The sequence below is a fragment of the Oncorhynchus kisutch genome, linkage group LG20 (genome assembly GCF_002021735.2).
Source record: "Oncorhynchus kisutch isolate 150728-3 linkage group LG20, Okis_V2, whole genome shotgun sequence".
NCBI classification, from domain to species: domain Eukaryota; kingdom Metazoa; phylum Chordata; class Actinopteri; order Salmoniformes; family Salmonidae; genus Oncorhynchus; species Oncorhynchus kisutch.
In genome coordinates, this window is record NC_034193.2 from 19,752,847 (window position 1) to 19,771,360 (window position 18,514).

The window sequence follows — 18,514 nt, forward strand, 5'->3', positions numbered from 1 at the left end:
CGCTAAAACAAAGGTCCACCAATTTTGATGCGCTTGCTCTGCTCATCACGTGCGTGTCTTGCCCTTGTGTAGGCTGCGCGTGAGTCACAGCATCAACAGTTTCCTCCAAGTACAGAGCTACCAGGAGGGGCGACTACGGTGGACTGAAAACCATCGAAAGGGGGCGAAACATCGAATGGAAATGTTCAGGTACATCGCGACATGTACTCATCAAATTGTGTATAACGTTGACGCGATATATCATTGTCTTTATTTGAGCAAAATGCATGAAAATACAATTCCTTCGAATTGATGGGTGTAGGTAGCTAGCTAACGCGTCGATAGCTAGCCAAGCGACGCCCGGTGTACCCGAGCTGAGCGGCCACCCATGTCTGACAGCTGACAGTTTGGTTTTGACAGTTAATTTAAGCGTATCTTGTAACTAATGACAGAAAGCTAAATGGCAATGGTGCCCGAGCTACATGATTTGCGATAGATATTTAGATAACGATAGTTTATAATCTCTTAGTTTGAGGGCCAAGGGGCCAGGCTTGAAAGCTGAAGACCCTCAAGCAAGGATGATATTCACGGAAACTTGGCTAGAAATACTCAATCATAGTAGTTAAGTTTGATAGCTACGTTACAACAACATATGAGTGATATAACTTCATTCACCATATAGCCAATTATTTACTATTATTCTGCACCACATTTTGTGATGTCATTTTTGCCAATGAGGAGAATTTCTCCTTTCAGTATAATGGAAATCTTGTCAGGCAATGCGTGCAGGGTTGACAGGTCTAGTTAAAATTTCCAGGGCAATTGCAACTCAAAACCTACACACAAGGCTTTAAAACTAGCAACAAGAGAGGAAAAATCTAGTCCTAAAAACTAGATATGAGTGACCTCTGGTTCATTCAGCTATCCCTATGGAAAATAATAGGGTTTTGGAGTAAAAGCTGAAAATAAGGTCTGAGATTAACTAATTTATATGTTTTGTTCTATAATAGCAGTCAGTTAACATGACCTTTATGAATTATGAAGCCTTTGTGCTTTTTTTTCATTAAATAAATGCTTCAAAGTTGACAAAAGTTGCGTTAGCTGATGAAGATTATCTCATAGAACAAAACAAGTTTTCCACAGACCTTATTTGTGGTGTTTAACCGAAAACCCTACAAAAATGGCATTCACTTTCCCCATAGGCTTTGTTCAATGAACCATGGCGGAGTTAGTGCCTTCAAAAATATGCCTTTACTGTTTCTCTCATTTATAGATTTTATTTTAAAGAGAAATGCCATGGCAACTGCAATGTAATTTAGAAGTAGCCCAAATTTAGAAGTGCCTTGCACAAGGGGACAGCGGCAGCTAATTTGTTTTACTTTGTATGGCTTCGGTATTCAAACCAGCACCCTTTCGGTTACTGACCCAATGCTCTAATCTCGAGGCTACCTGCCACCCTGCTAAAAAATTAAGTTAAACGTTTGAAAATTGACTCATCTGACTATGCACGATGACAATGCATGTTAGTAGCCTCATTGAGAATGTTTTAATTTAAAAAATGGGTTCAATTAAAAAAATATGAAAATAAGTGCCTTTTTGGAAGGCTAACCTGATAGAGACTAGCCAGGTAACATGGCATTAATGATAAATTGACAGAAAAAATATATAATGTATTTAGCCAGCTAGTCAAAGAACCACAGCTATCATTGATTAATATTTTGTTAGCTAGTGACGTTAGCAGAACCGCTTGATACGGTACAGGATTTTACTATGGATCTTGGCAGCATCATTTGGTAAGTCTCTGTTAACAACCCTACATGTCTATAGCTAACTCTTCTGAACAGACACATAGCTAGCTTGCATTGACTGCATACTCATTTTTCTAGACAGATTTTTCTAACCCAGCCAGCTAGCTAGCCTCTCCTAGGTTTGGCACATCTGAAGTCCCTCACTGCAAACAATATTGAATACCATTTTATGCCTAGTGTACATGATCTGCCTGCAAAAGTTACTTTTATTATTGTAAGTATTACCATGCAGTTAGTTTATTAAGCTTGTTTGCTGTTAAAATAATAGCGAAGACTAGAGGTCGACAGATTTATGATTTTTCAATGCCGATACCGATTATTTGAGGACCAAAAAAAGCCGATGGCGATTTAATCGGACGATTTAAAAAATAAAATAAATAAATAAAATGTATTTGTAATAATGACAATTACAACAATACTGAATGAACACTTATTTTAACTTAATATAATACATCAATCAAATCAATTTAGCCTCAAAGAAATAATGAAACATGTTCAATTTGGTTTAAATCATGCAAAAACAAAGTGTTGGAGAAGAAAGTAAAAGTGCAATATGTGCCATGTAAGAAAGCTAATGTTTAAGTTCCTTGCTCAGAACATGAGAACATATGAAAGCTGGTGGTTCCTTTTAACATGAGTCTTCAATATTCCCAGGTAAGAAGTTTTAGGTTGTAGTTATTATCGGAATCATAGGACTATTTCTCTCTATACCATTTGTATTTCATTAACCTTTGACTATTGGATGTTCTTATAGGCACTTTAGTATTGCCAGTGTAACAGTATAGCTTCCGTCCCTCTCCTCGCTTCTAGCTGGGCTCGAACCAGGAAGACATCGACAACAGCCACCCTGAAAGCAGCGTTACCCATGCAGAGCAAGGGGAACAACCACTCCAAGTCTCAGAGCGAGTGACGTTTGAAATGCTATTAGTGCGCACCCCGCTAACTAGCTAGCCATCTCACATCGGTTACACCAGCCTAATCTCAGGAGTTGATAGGCTTGAAGTCATAAACAGTGCAATGCTTGAAGCACAAAGAGCTGCTGGCAAAACGCACGAAAGGGCTGTTTGAATGAATGCTTACGAGCCTGCTGGTGCCTACACACAGAAATACGAGCCTTAGGTCATTAATATGGTCGAAACCAATCATCTCGAAAACAAGACGTTTATTCTTTCAGTGAAATACGGAACTGTTACGTATTTTTATCTAACGGGTGGCATCCATAAGTCTAAATATTCCTGTTACATTGCACAACCTTCAATGTTATGTCATAATTACGGAAAATTCTGGCAAATTAGGCGGCCCAAACTGTTGCATATACACTGACTCTGCGTGCAATGAACGCAAGAGAAGTGACACAATTTCACCTGGTTAATATTGCCTGCCAACCTGGATTTATTTTAGTTAAATATACAGGTTTAAAAATATATACTTCTGTGTATTGATTTTAAGAAAGGCATTGATGTTTATGGAGCAACGACAGTCCTTTTTCGCGAATACGCACCACATCGATTATATGCAACGCAGGACATGCTAGATAAACTAGTAATATCATTAACCATGTGTAGTTAACTAGTGATTATGATTGATTGATTGTTTTTTATAAGATAAGTTTAATGCTAGCTAGCAACTTACCTTGGCTTACTGCAAGGCAGGCTCCTCGTGGAGTGCAATGTAATCAGGTGGTTAAAGCGTTGGACTAGTTAACTGTAAGGTTGCAAGATTGAATCCCCCGAGCTGACAAGGTAAAAATCTGTCGTTCTGCCCCTGAACAAGGCAGTTAACCCACTGTTCCTAGGCCGTCATTGAAAATAAGAATGTGTTCTTAACTGACTTGCCTAGTTAAGTAAAGATTAAATAAAGGTGTAAAAAAAAAAAAAATGGTAGGAGGGGAAACGGCCAAATTGGTGTCCAAAAATACAGATTTCCGATTGTTATGAAAACTTAAAATCGTCTCTAATTAATCGGCTATTCCGATTAATCGGTTGACCTCTAGTGAAGACATCTAACTATGAAATAACACATGAAATCATGTAGTAAACAAAAGTCTTAAACAAATCAAAATATATTTTTGATTCTTCAAAGTAGCCACCCTTTGCCTTGATGACAGCTTTGCACACTTGGCATTCTCTCAACAAGCTTCACCTGGAATGCTTTTCCAGTTTTTTATGCTGAGCACTTGTTGGCTCCATTTCCTTCACTCTGCAGTCCAACTCATCCCAAACAATCTCAATTGGGTTGAGGTCGGGTGATTGTGGAGGCCAGGTCATCTGATGCAGAGCTCCATCACTCTCCTTCTAGGCCAAATAGCCCTTACACCGCCTGGAGGTGTGTTGGGTCCTTGTTGTGTTGAATAACAAATTATAGTCCATTTCAATGGCATTTGAGAACATGTTTGAAACTTGGAAACGTGAACACACTCCTAGCGCCGTTCGAACAACTGACTCGAGAAATAAGCTAATCAACTGTGTCTGCCCTCTGTCATGGCATTGAAATGCCTGCTCAACTAAACTGCCGACACAGACCGTGGGGTTAAAACTTACAAAAGTACGCAAGGCTGTGAACAAGCGATTCGGTGGCGTTCTCTCTGAGCCTCTACTGTGTTGCCACCATGCTCAATGCTAGGTACAAGGACCATTACTTCGATGCAGACAATAAACAGGGTTTACATGAAATGCTACATACACATTTGGACAAGATGAAATGGACACTTTCCTGTGGCGGTCCTCATCAGAGCCAGTTTCATCATAGCACTTGATGGTTTTTGCGACTGCACTTGTAGAAACTTTCGAAGTTCTTGAAATTTGCCGAACGGACTTTCATGTCTTAAAGTAATGATGGACTGTTGTTTCTCTTTGCTTATTTGAGCTGTTCTTGCCTTAATATGGACTTGGTCTTTTACCAAATAGGGCTATCTTCTGGATACCATCCCTACTTTGTCACAACACAACTTATTGGCTCAAACGCATTAAGAAGGAATGAAATTCCACAAATAATTTTTTTTAACAAGGCACACCTGTTAATTGAAATGCATTCTAGGTGACTACCTCATGAAGCTGGTTTAGACAATGTCAAGAGTGTGCAAAGCTGTCATGGAGGCAAAGGGTGGCTATTCTCAAATATAAAATATTTTGATTTGTTTAACACTTTTTTTTGGTTAATACATGATTCCATATGTGATATTTCATAGTTTTGATGTCTTCACTATTATTCTACAATGAAGAAAATAGTACAAAATAAAGAAAAAGCCTTAAATGAGTAGGTGTGTCCAAACTTTTGACTGGTACTGTGTGTTTGAGTTTGAGTTTATTTTATTTTTTACAGGGCTTCCTATCAAGCACATTAATCAACGTTTCAGTAAAAGTGCTGGTTTTAGCCAGCCGGCTAATTTTCAACCGCAGTCCCTGGTTAGGTTATTAAAAACAATTACAATATAGACAATAGCAACATAGCATACAGACAGAGCAACATAGAACAAAAAGCAGCAAGACAAAATTCATAAAAGGCACAGTGTTTCCACACCTCACAAGTTACAGACATAGAAAGCGGCAACACACAGCTAGGGACCATGTTCACAAATCTTAGCCATGTCTTCAAGCATTTTGTGAAAGTGTGATATGTGGTGCAGTTATGTGTGTCTGATGGCAGTGTATTCCAGACATGGGAAGCTCACAGAGAAAACAGATTTACTAAAGGTGCCTTTCCTTAAGGGGACTATACAGTCACCTCTCATGGCAGACCTTGTTGATCTGCTGCCATATGTTTGGGTTTTCTGTTTAACAAAAATACTGAGTGGAGGGGGAGCCAGGCCATTTAGGATCTTGAATACAAAACATGCATCGGTGTATTGCACAAGATTTTCCCAACTCAGGAGGAGCTCATGCTTTCTGAGGATGTAACAGTGAGGAAGCCCAATAGCCATCATATCAAGCACTTTGAGAGCCTGTTTGTAGACAGACTGAATAGTTCTTAATGTTGTACAGCAAGCTTGGGCCCAACTAGTCAAGCAGTATGTTAAGTGGGGGAGTATCATAGATTTGAAGTACAGTTTTGCTACCTCTGTAGTCAAACAATTTAGTATAAATCGGAAATTAGCTAGGTTGAATTTGGTTATTTGAATTACCTTTGTTTTTTTATAAGATAAGTTTAATGCTAGCTAGCAACTTACCCTGGCTTCTTACTGCATTCGTGTAACAGGCAGGCACCTCGTGGAGTGCAATGAGGCAGGTGGTTAGAGCATTGGACTAGTTGACTGTAAGGTTGCAAGATTGAAATCCCGAGCTGACAAGGTAAAAAATCTGTCGTTCTGCCCCTGAAGAAGGCAGTTAACCCACCGTTCCTAGGCCATCATTGAAAATAAGAACTGACTTGCCTAGTTAAATAAAGGTGTAAAAACAAAAAAATAATAATAAATAAATAAAATCGTCCAAATCGGTGTCCAAAAATACCAATTTCCGATTGTTATGAAAACTTGAAATCGGCCCTAATTAATCGGCCATTACGATTAATTGGTCGACCTCTATATTAATATATATTAATTTTATTTATTTAACCCCTTTTTGGGGAGGCACAAAACTATCTTCATACTTCTGTTTTGTTAAAAAAATAAATACAAAAAAACTTCAGACGAGTCCCCAAGAACACCATGTTCGTGAGTCTCCCCTTTTCATAGTGGTCATAATAGTTTGTAGTTCAAACCGTTTGGATGCTACATACAGTTGAAGTCGGAAGTTTACATACACCTTAGCCAACTACATTTAAACTCAGTTTTTCCACAATTCCTGACATTTAATCTGAGTGAAAATTCCCTGTCTTAGGTCAGTTAGGATCACCACTTTATTTTAAGAATGTAAATGTCAGAATAATAGTAGAGGAAGATTTCTTTCATCACATTCGCAGTGAGTGAGAAGTTTACATACATTGAATTCGTTTTTCTATTGTGAACATCATTTATTTAGCTCGCTTACTAATGTCGGGTGATGGTAGATCCGATGCCCCTGCCCATGTAAAAATAGCTTTATTGTAGCCTACAGCTGAATAAGCTCAAACGCATGCAAGTGGGTATTTTTACCACACTATGCCGGCTTGTTAACATGATTATTAGCATTTCATTGTTGTTCCATCTCAAATTGGTAGTTTTAGCTTTAGTTTATTCACTTCTCGATCAGTTTTGATCCGTGAGTGAAGTACGTGTGCTGAACTTTCCATGACATTGTATCAATATGGCTGCAGCCACATCTCTCTAAGCTTGTGCTAGGCACTCAAATGTTTAACATTATGTTCTAAAAGCATTTTCTTAACATGTTCAAGGTTACCTAACATTGACACGTAAAAGAATGTTGTAGGTTGATTTGAGTGTTTCAGTTCCACTTTAATACTAGAATGAGTAGTGGCCTTCAAGTAAGTCACAGTACAAGCTAGACTACATGGCAAATTAGCAATCCACTGCAGTATTCTGTTCATCCTCCACTGCAGTATTCTGTTCATCCTCCACTGCAGTATTCTGTTCATCCTCCACTGCAGTATTCTGTTCATCCTCCACTGCAGTATTCTGTTCATCCTCCACTGCAGTATTCTGTTCATCCTTGTAGGATTTCTGTACAGAAAATTAAGCTGTTTTACTGCCTCGCTCAAGACTGTCTGGCTCAGTCCTTTGTGGCCATGAATAGTATTTAATGTCACTACATTCAATGTAACTTGATGCCAGAGCAAAGGTCAGTCAGTCAGCAACATTTGTTCCCAAGGTTTCTATCAATGCCATTAACTGTACTGCACAACAGAAGTGTTGTCCATCTGTCTATTTAGCTAGGCTACTTCTCACTCTTTTCTTGAGTGGTAGTCTATGGGAAATTCCATGGTTACAGAATTATGTTGAGACTGATTTTTTCACTTTCAAATGTATGCCAAACAACAACTATTGATTTCAACGTTTAACTAACCATACAACTCTATGCACAATGACTACTTTGAACAGTTTACACAGTGCAAAACATTTACTGGAAAACTGAATTATGGTAAAAATCTGTTTTATTCTGTAACCAAACTTTATATCTGCACAGTTCTTCCTGTAAAATTTTCTGTGGAAATTGTTAAAAGTAGCCCATGTGCATATGGTTTATTAAACTTGGAAATCAAATATTTTGGGGGACGGTATACATTTTAAAGTGAAAAATCTGGAATTGTACCTACTTAACACTTGGTTGCCCACTTCTATTAATCGCGGGGCAGAAGGTCAGTGTTAGGGACTTTTTCACAGATCACGTAGCCATTTGCTTTGTCTTTAAATAAAATAAATAAATCCAGTTAGGCTAGTTGAGAACAAGTTCTCATTTACAGCTGTGACCTGGCCAAGATAAAGCAATGCAGTGCGACACAAACAACACAGTTACACATGGAATAATCAAACATACAGTCAATAATACAATAGAAAAGGTCAGTGTGTGCAAATGAGGTAGGATAAGGGAGGTAAGGCAATAAATGGTAATAATAAATAGTGGCGAAATAATTACAATATAGCAATTAAACACTGGAGTGATAGATGTGCAGAAGATGAGTGTGCAAGTAGAGATACTTTGGTGCAAAGGAGCAAAATAAATAACAGTATGGGGATGAGGTAGTTGGATGGGCTATTTACAGATGGGCTATGTACAGGTCCAGTGAGCTGCTCTGACAGCTGGTGCTTAAAGTTAAGGATCTGATGTAATTGTTGGTAAAAAAGAAAACTACTTTTGCTTTGTATTTGCCCTAAAAATATAATAGTATTGACTGAGCTCGTACCTGTAAAACCTAACGTTTGTTATGTCGAAGTTATTTGCCCAGATACTCTCACAACTTTCTTTGCAGAATGTAATGTGACACACCCACTGTGAAACTATATTTTGCAATTGTCAATGATTGTCAGCACACTGGTATCCATGTGCTAGAAATTCCTCTCTGCTGCTGAGAGATACAGTGCCTTCGGAAAGTATGACTAGAGGTCAACTGATTAATCGGAATGGCCGAATTAATTAGGGCCGATATCAAGTGTTCATAACAATCAGAAATCGGTAATTTTGGATGCCGATTTTGCCTATTTTTATTTTATTATATATTTGTTTTACACCTTTATTTGACTACTCAAGTTGGTTAAGAACACATTCTTATTTTCAATGACGGCCTAGGAACAGTGGGTTAGCTGCCTTGTTCGGGGGCAAAACTACATTTTTACCTTGTCGGCTCAGGGATTCAATCTTGCATCCTTATGGTTAACTAGTCCAACGCTCTAACCACCTGCCTCTCATTGCACTCCATGAGTAGCGTGCCTGTTACGCGAATGCAGTAGAAGCCAAGGTAAGTTGCTAGCTAGCATTAAACTTATCTTATAAAAAACAATCATAATTACTAGTTAACTACACATGGTTGATGATATTACTAGTTTACCTAGCGTGTCCTGCATTGCATATAATCGATGCAACGCTGGGGGATGATTTAACAAAAGCGCATTTGCGAAAAAAGCACAATCGTTGCATGACTGTACCTAACTATAAACACCAATGCCTTTCCTAAAATCAATACCCAGAAGTATATATTTTTAAACCTGCGTATTTAGCTAACAGAAATCCAGGTTAGCAAGCGATATTAACCAGGTGAAATGGTGTCACTTCTCTTGCGTTCATTGCACGCAGAGTCAGGGTATATGCAACAGTTTGGGCAGCCTGGCTCATTGCGAACTAATTTGCCAGAATTGTACGTAAATATGACATAACATTGAAGGTTGTACAATGAAACAAGAATATTTAGACTTAGGGATGCCACCACTGAAATAATAAAGTTTTGTTTTCTTAATGATAGTTTCCGGATTCGACCATATTAATTGTTTTTCTGTGTTATTATGTTAAAATTTAAGTCTATGATTTGATATTTGATAGAGCAGTCTGACTGAGCGATGGTAGGCAGCAGCAGGCTCGTAAGCATTCATTCAAACAGCACTTTCGTGTGTTTTGCCAGCAGCTCTTCGCAAGCACAGGCTTGAAGTCATAAACAGCGCTATCAGCCTAATGGCTGGTGTAACCGATGTGAAATGGCTAGCTAGTTAGCGGGGTGTGCGCTAATAGCGTTTCAAACGTCACCCGCTCTGAGACTTGGAGTAATTAATCCCCTTGCTCTGCAAGGGCCACGGCTTTTGTGGAGCGATGGGTAACGCTGCTTCGAGTGTGGCTGTTGTCGATGTGTCCCTGTTTCGAGCCCAGGTAGGGGCGAGGAGAGGGACGGAAGCTATACTGTTACACTGGCAATACTAAAGTGCATATAAGAACCTCCAATAGTCAAAGGTATATGAAATACAAATGGTATAGAGAGAAATAGTCCTATAAATACTATATTAACTACAACCTAAAACCTCTTACCTTGGAACATTGAAGTCTCATGTTAAAAGGAACCACCAGCTTTCATATGTTCTCATGTTCTGAGCAAGGAACTCAAACGTTAGCTTTTTTACATGGCACATATTGCACTTTTACTTCTCCAACACTTTGTTTTTGCATTATTTAAGCCAAATTGAACATGTTTCATTATTTATTTAAGGCTAAATTGATTTTTATTAATGTATTATATTAAGTTAAAATAAGTGTTCATTCAGTATTGTTGTAATTGTCATTATTACAAATAAATAAATAAAAATTGGTATCGGCGCTAAAAAAAATCATAATCTGTCGACCTCTAGTATTGACACCCCCTGACTTTTTCAGCCTGAATTTAAAAATCATTAAATAGATTTTTTTGGTCACTGGCCGGCCTACACACATTTACCCCATAATGTCAAAGTGGAATTTAGTTCAAGTTTTTTTAAACTAATTCATACAAATAGAAAGGTTGAAACGTCTTGAGTCAATATGTATTTAACCTCTTCCCTATGGCAAGCCTAAGTAAGTTCAGGAGTAAAAATGTGCTTAACAAGTCACATAAGTTGCATGGACTTACTCTTGTGCAATAATAGTGTTTAACATAACTACCTCATCTCTGTACCCAACACATACAATTTCAAACACATATTCAACCACAAAGACAAGGGTGGTTCTCCAATGCATCGCAAAGGACACTTTGGAGGAGAAAAAAATGTGGCATAGAAATTCACTTTTTGTCCTGAAATTGTTATGTTTGGGGCAAATTCAACACAACACATTACGGAGTACAGCTCTCCATGTTTTTAAGCATAGTGATGGCTGCATCATGTTATGGGTGTGCTTGTAATTGTTAAGGACTAGGGAGTTTTTCAAGAGTTAAATAAATGGAATGGAGCTAAGCACAGGTTTTCCTCTAGGATTTTGCCTGATTGTCTGAATTCCCCTTTCAGGAGGACAATAACTTAAAAACACAAGGCCAAATCTACACTAGAGTAGATTTGAAGACAGTGAATGTTCCTGAGTGGGCGAGTTAGTTTTGACTTAAAACTACTTAAAAATCTATGGCAAGACCTGAAAATGGTTGTCTTGCAATGATCAACAACCAATTTGATAGAGCTTGAAGAGTATTGAAAAGAATATTGGGCAAATGTTGTACATTCCAGGTGCGCAAAGCTCTTCGAGACTTACCCAGAAAGACTCACCGCTGTATTCGCTGCCAAAGGTCTTTCTACAAAGGGTTGAATCAGGGGCATGAATACTTATGTAAATTTGATATTTCTGGATTTTATTAGCAAAATGTTTTTAAAAAATGTACTTTGCCATTATGTATTGTGTGTAGATGGGTGAGGGAAAAAAATATATTTAATCAATTTTGAATTCAGGCTGTAAGGGGTAGGAATACTTTCTGAAGAGACTGTACCTAGGCTACTTCCTGTGTTGACCATTGTTTACGTTCATCAAAACCCCACATTCGTTGCTTAATTGAAAGTGAGTAGAATCTATTTAAAATCCCAATCTAGATTCCACATGTTCATTTGACCTACTACAGTACAGTTACGCCTCGATCACACCGATTTTAGCGTCATTGCGCAAAATGGTATGCAGCATCATCTGGATATGTGTACAACAAAAGTTCACCATTCACCTTCTGCTACCATTTCTGTCAAATTTGTATATTCAAACAGTTTTACATATACGTTCAATAAATCCAACATATGCACCACACAGAACGTACTGCAACTGCCTCTGCAACTGAATGCTGCGAGACAAACACAGTGTAACATTGGAAATGAATGTAATTCTGGTGTCAGTGTGATCTAGGTGCTAGGCTCTTGCATCCTAGGCAACTGATATCAAAGGTGGCAGGTAGCCTAGCAGTTAGAGCGTTGGGCCAGTAACCGAAAGGTTGCTAGTTTGAATCCCAGAGCTGACAAGGTGAAAGAAATCTGTCAATATGCCCTTGAACAAGGCACTCAAACCAAATTGCTCCAGGGTTGCTGTTGATAATGGCCGACCCTGGCCGTGACCTCACTCTGTGATGGTGTCTCAGGGAAGGTTGGGATATGGGACCAATATAAGCACCCACCAAAAATGCTTATTTATTCAAATAATTTATATTGATATTCACTTGCAGCCTTTTATCAGATTATTCTACAACGCCCACATAAACCTACTCCGTGAGTCATTAGGCCTGTATCAACCCATAGCGCTGACATTTGATTGGAAGCAATATAGCAACAGTCTGTTATACAGCAGTCTGCCCCTCTCCCCATGGCCTTGGCTCAGGGCTCCGGGCTGGTTTAATATGCAGAGCCTCACCTCCATTCCCTTATCTCTAATTATGGAGTAACTGTGATGAATGGGACTTCTAGTCATACTTTTACCTCAGGGAAATGAGTCTAATTTTATACCGCCACCTATTTCACTTTTATCATCACTATTCACTGCATATATTTCCTTTATGGAGCAGTAGCTGTGGACTTTTCTACATAGTAAGAATAACACTCCAAGGAACTTGCAATAATGAGTTGTTCTCCATGGTCCTGCAGAACATTAAGCTAGTCATAATTGAACATGCTCAAATGTACTCATTGGCTTTTATGCTTATTTTTACATTGAATGGTGAGAGTTATCTTGGACTTATTAGTGCAACAGCAGTTGACATAGCAGATCTCAATGATATAACACATCTCTTAAAAAAAAAATCATGTCACAAAGTCTAGGCTAATTCCAGGAAACTCAAATCTGCGTTGTTGTTAAATCCCTTCCTTCTGTGCTGGAGGAAAATGCCCAAATTCACACACACATGTGAGTTAATGATCTGTCATTCTCATTGGAAGCAAGAAGAGGCGGTAAATATGTTATATGTGCTCTATTTCTAAGCTTCCCGTTCTTAAGTTTTGTTTTTGCATCTTACTTTCGGTTTTGTACACCAACCTCTCTTCAGAAGAGAGGTTCTATGGCTTTGGCACACAGTGCATAATAAATGATTACTGGACGAGTTGAATTGCGGAGTTGGTCATCATTCCAGTCAGTTATGTGTCTTGTAACTCGATACAGAAGAGAGGGCACTCAACCATTACGCATAAACACACTATGGCACTCGACTACAACTGTACAGAGAAAGCTTGAGAGGATGCTGTAATTGTATTGATTGAAAAGGACAGAACAGGATACTGCAGGTCACTCTGTCAACAGTGTGTCTAATGAAAAATGTCCTCCGTGTCACTGATGGATACTCTGTGTACTCTACCCTGGTCCTATTCTATGTCCTTTTTGGCAAAATATCTAATGTACAGTGGGTCAAAAAAGTATTTAGTCAGCTACCAATTGTGCAAGTTCTCCCACTTAAAAAGATGAAAAGCCCACCCTCCTCTCACGGCTGCCCCCGGAACCTCCTCTCCCTGTTAAGAGGCTAAGAGCCAACCCACTGGACAAACGGGTTGAGTCAACGTTCTTTCAAAGTGATTTGCCAATATTTTGTGACGTGGAAAATACATGGATTTGGAAAAAGTCATTAATGGTTGTTTTGAGAGTCAAATTTCAACCACGGGATTATGTCATCATGTTAACCAAATTTCAACATAGACAAACCCTGTACAAATTCCCCCAAAATTATACCTTGAGAACAACGTATAACATTTATATCCACTATCTAAAAAAACCAGGTGATCTATCTACTGCTACCTGTTGGTCTCCCATCCAAGGTTTTAACTAAGCCCTGCTTAGCTATGATATTTGTCACTGACTATTACTAATGTGCTATGATGAGAATGATTGTTAAGATCTCACTCATGCTATCGAAGTCATTCCAAAAGGGTAGGTTTAACAGAACAAATGAAATGTGACCATACTTTCACTCATATCATCAACGATGCTATTTAGGCCTATATACAGTGGGGCAAAAAAATATTTTGTCAGCCGCCAATTGTGCAAGTTCTCCCACTTAAAAAGATGAGAGGCCTGTAAATTTTCATCATAGGTACACTTCAACAATGACAGACAAAATGAGAAAAAAAATCCAGAAAATCATATTGTAGGATTTTTAATGAATTTATTTGCAAATTATGGTGGAAAATAAGAAACTTTTGTTATTGACTAAATACTTATTTTCCACCATAATTTGCAAATAAATTCATTAAAAATCCTACAATGTGATTTTCTGAAATTTTTTTCTTCTCATTTTGTCTGTCATAGTTGAAGTGTACCTATGATGAAAATTACAGGCCCCTCATCTTTTTGCCCCGCTGTATCATATTTGCTATGGTGGTTGTTTATTGCCACTCAACTTTTGTGACCCAACAGTGATACTGATACATATGATTGTTTGTTTTACCATGTGCAATTGTGTAATAGAACTTGTTTCTGTTGATTTCTCAGATCTACATGTATACCATGGACACGGATATGATTCCAAAATTCTCCTCGAAAGATGAGGAGATTAACTTCTGGAAGGCTCTTTCCCTCAAGTACAAGAAAAAGTAAGATATGCACAAATGATGCCTTTTGTGTTACACTATGGTCATAATCAGGTGTAACTTTTACTTGAACTCACCCAAGGAACTCCGAGGTGTTACTGTATGATTTTTTAAATCCTGTGGTTTCACTGTGTGTGTGGGATCAGAGTAACACTACCTGTACCTGTACTTTAAAATCATGAATACTTCTGAAAGGAAATTCCCCAGCCAGACTTGTTACATGGACCTCAAATGGCTTTCATCATGCTGTCATTTTAAAGCGCTTTAATGAATGATAGATCCAGTTTCACCTGTGAAAGTCCTTTATGTAAGACCTTGTAAGACCTTCAATGCTCCTGTATACTTCCAAAGGCACAGATCTGGTTTCACATTAAAAACAGAAGCCCTAGTATGTCTCTCTCTTCTGATATAGTCTACTGAATGGGATTACATAATAGCGGTGTTAGATTTGTTATCTTTTCTCATCTGTGAGAGACTGGCAGTGAGCAGCAGACGTCACTCTGCTCTCTGTAATGGAATTATCTCTGGTCTATTTCTCTCAATGAACATCCACATCACACAGCATAGGCCTACTGCTGTTTGAAATAAGACTGCTGATAAGATCGCAGTGGACCACAGACACACCCAGCACTAGGGGAAACTACAACCAGTTATTTAAGGGGAATTTCCATGTTAAAGGACCCATGAGCACCAACATGTGAAGTTTATAGGAGCATGCCACGTTGGGTGGAAAATGAAAGCTAAAAGTCTATTTTTTTAAATTAAGGCATATATATTTTTCATTATTTTTCCCATCCTACAAATTAGGAATAAGCAAAGGCTTTGATTTCTGTTCAAACTGATGGAAAAGGGGGTCTTTTTATTTTTTATTTCACCTTTATTTATCCAGGTAGGCTAGTTGAGAACAAGTTCTCATTTATAACTGCCTGGCCAAGATAAAGCAAAGCAGTACGACACAAACAACAACACATTGTCTTAGACAACATCTATCAGAAAAAGCCTTAAAAAGTATTAGAAAGCACAGTAATGTTGAAGTAAAGACCCCTCCCAACTAATATCAACACTTTTATATTTAGGTTTGAATTATTATTATTTACCTTCTGTAAGTTTAAGAAACATTGCCTTGTGGGTTTTTGGAAACAGAATTACATCTTTAAGATATTTTCACAGATGTAACAAGTAAAGGTAGACCTACCAATTAGTTAGTGTTTTTACTGATATCAAGTTTGTTTATAAAGTGATTAAAACTCGTAATTATGTTATAATCGGAATTTAATTGGCTACACTTTTATTTTTTTATTTTACCTTTATTTTACTAGGCAAGTCAGTTAAGAACAAATTCTTATTTTCAATGACGGCCTAGGAACAGTGGGTTAACTGCCTGTTCAGGGGCAGAACAACAGATTTGTACCTTGTCAGCTCGGGGATTCGAACTTGCAACCTTTCGGTTACTAGTCCAACGCTCTAACCACTAGGCTACCCTGCCGCACAATGGGAAATTGTAGTCACAAACCACAGTTGGGTCACCTGCTACTTTCCTCCCTTCCAGTGGCATACTGTTATGTTCAACTCATAACTTTTCTTTCTTGTTCTGTCATCTGGTGGTCAAAGCAAGAGTGAAAACAGTCTGGACAACCTCTCATTCTCCCTCTGCTTTTCTCCCTCTCCTTTTCTCTCTCCCCCTGCTTCTCTCGATCTCTCTCGCTCTCCCTCTGCTCTTCTCTCTTAATGTCACTACTTCTGGCTCTTACTGACACCTACCACCTACTCTCATTCCATTTACCCATTGAGCATTGACCGGCACCGAACGTCCATTGAGGTTGAAAAGTAGTTCAAATTTGGTCTGTCTGCCCTGGCCAGACCAAATCTGAACCAGTCATAGATGTTTATGTTACACAAGTTTGGACAGTACAGTAAAGCACAGTATAAAACAGTACAGTAGAGTCAGGGGTCACGTTAATGCAGAATTATCAATTTCTCACTGGAAAAAAAAGCAAAAATGTATGAGAATTATCTTGCTGTGTTTTGTGAACGCTGATTTTAAAATGCTTTTTATTATAATATCTTCTCGGGATCAGACTAATTTTGTGCTTCAGTTGCACTTTTCCATTCGGTTGAGAATTCACAAACAGGCATTCTATCAGCAGACAGTGCTCTGACTGATGTGTAGCTACTTGTCTCCGGTACTTTTCTCGGTGTAGCCTACCCTACTTTTCTCTGATAAAATGCAAGATTAACTTCATGCAAAGCATTAGGAAATGTAGCTGGCTACATTCTTTCTATGGTAAACATTAGAAATATGATGGCCATGCATTGTTTTACCAAAAATAAACTTGCTTTTTCATTGTAAGATCATTTACTTGTGTGGCTATAGCCAAATAGTGTTGCACTTTTCTTGTCATCTGATGAAAATGAAGCCATTTCTGCCGAATGTGTTGCACTAATGTATTTTCTGTGACGGAAACTATAGTTGCACGCCCCTAATCACTCTATTCAAGCAGAAAAACACTGACTTTCAATATAAAAAGCAGGTGAAGGTCTGTGCTATGAAAATGCTGATTTCTGAAATCTAACGCAACCCCAGGTAGAGTACAGAACAGTAAAGAAAAGTAGAGTATTGTATAGTTCAGTACAGTAGAGCACACTAGAGTAGAGTACACTGTACTGAAAATATCTGCTGTACTGTACTCTGCTGTACTCTGCTCTACTGGGCTGTACTGTGATGTGATGTCCTAACTTGTGAAACATAGATGTCTATGATTGGTTCAGATTTGGTCTGGTCCAGACCAACCAAATGTGATCTTGTTTGGAGGCAGAGCTCAAGGGAATAATAGCCAGTGTGTTAAATAATACCCAAATATGCAAAAGAAGGATATTGCATATTTCTACCTTTGCGTACCTATTCAGGATACATCACCTCAAATCCACTTCCCTTTGTATTGCTCGATTTAAATGTGTTTCCGATGAATTTGGTAGTGAAGCAGTTGTACAATATTCTTCCTTTAGTATCAACAATAGATGCTCTTGCTTGAGGATTCCCCCAAAACTGTTGCAAAAACATTTTGGATAGTAAAGTGAGGAGGATGGTCGTGTTCCCTGGCAGCTCAAGGATATTCGATAGGGACATCTGCCTTAAGCTGTTTAAAGGCCACGAGGGTGCTGCTGCTGCTGCGTTTGGAATAAACCACATATGGCGGAAGTGGGCTTTCCCCTTCAAAAACACCACTGCCCCCAGGGTCACAACACAGGACACACCATAGAAGGACAGTGAGTTCTGTTTGATGGCTTTCCTGGCTCCAGGCTCCCCTTCCACCCTGTCCCGCCTGTCACATGCCTGTAGCGTGCCATTCCGATGGCCCCCGGACACTGACATTTTTAGAGCAGCTGTGTGTATATCTATGGCTGTAGCGGGCGCCAGATACATACTTGTATAACCACACTCACCCCCCCTGAAACACTGTTAAGCTGTGTAACAGTACAAATCCCATGTGAGCTTTGTTAGCCCAACAAGTCCAACCGTAACACCGGCACGTTTTTAATTAACGGGAGCTGAGCTAGAGTGGAGGGGCCGGGTCTTTTTACAGAAACGTCTGAATGGTTTGAGCTACACAAAACATGCTCTGCCCTGGTCACATACTCACTGTAAACAACCCAACCTCCTGGTTATTTATAGGATATCTACTTGTGCTCTGAGCAACAGACAGTCTGTTTCCGTATGGAGAGGCCAGGGTGGACTAGTGACGAGATGTGTTATCAAACAATGAGGGGAAGTCAAAGGGTTCTTTGATTAGCTGGGTCAAGTGAGTTCAGTGTAACTGAATCAGAATCACGTTTATTGTCCTACAAGAGGAATATCTTGGCACAGCTCACA

At 38.8% G+C, this 18,514-nt stretch overlaps 1 protein-coding gene across 3 annotated transcripts in view; it reads left to right on the forward strand.

Moving 5' to 3' along the window:
* The first annotated feature begins 57 nt into the window (after window positions 1-57).
* Window positions 58-18,514, forward strand: part of ndel1a (nudE neurodevelopment protein 1-like 1a) — a 34,351-nt gene continuing 15,894 nt past the window's right edge. For all 3 annotated transcript variants that reach the window (XM_020454030.2, XM_020454022.2, XM_020454027.2), the window contains exons 1-2: window positions 58-189; window positions 14,546-14,646. In XM_020454030.2, coding sequence (XP_020309619.1) covers window positions 14,552-14,646 — 95 coding nt within the window. In that variant the 5' untranslated portion in view covers window positions 58-189; window positions 14,546-14,551. The remainder of the gene's footprint in view (window positions 190-14,545; window positions 14,647-18,514) is intronic.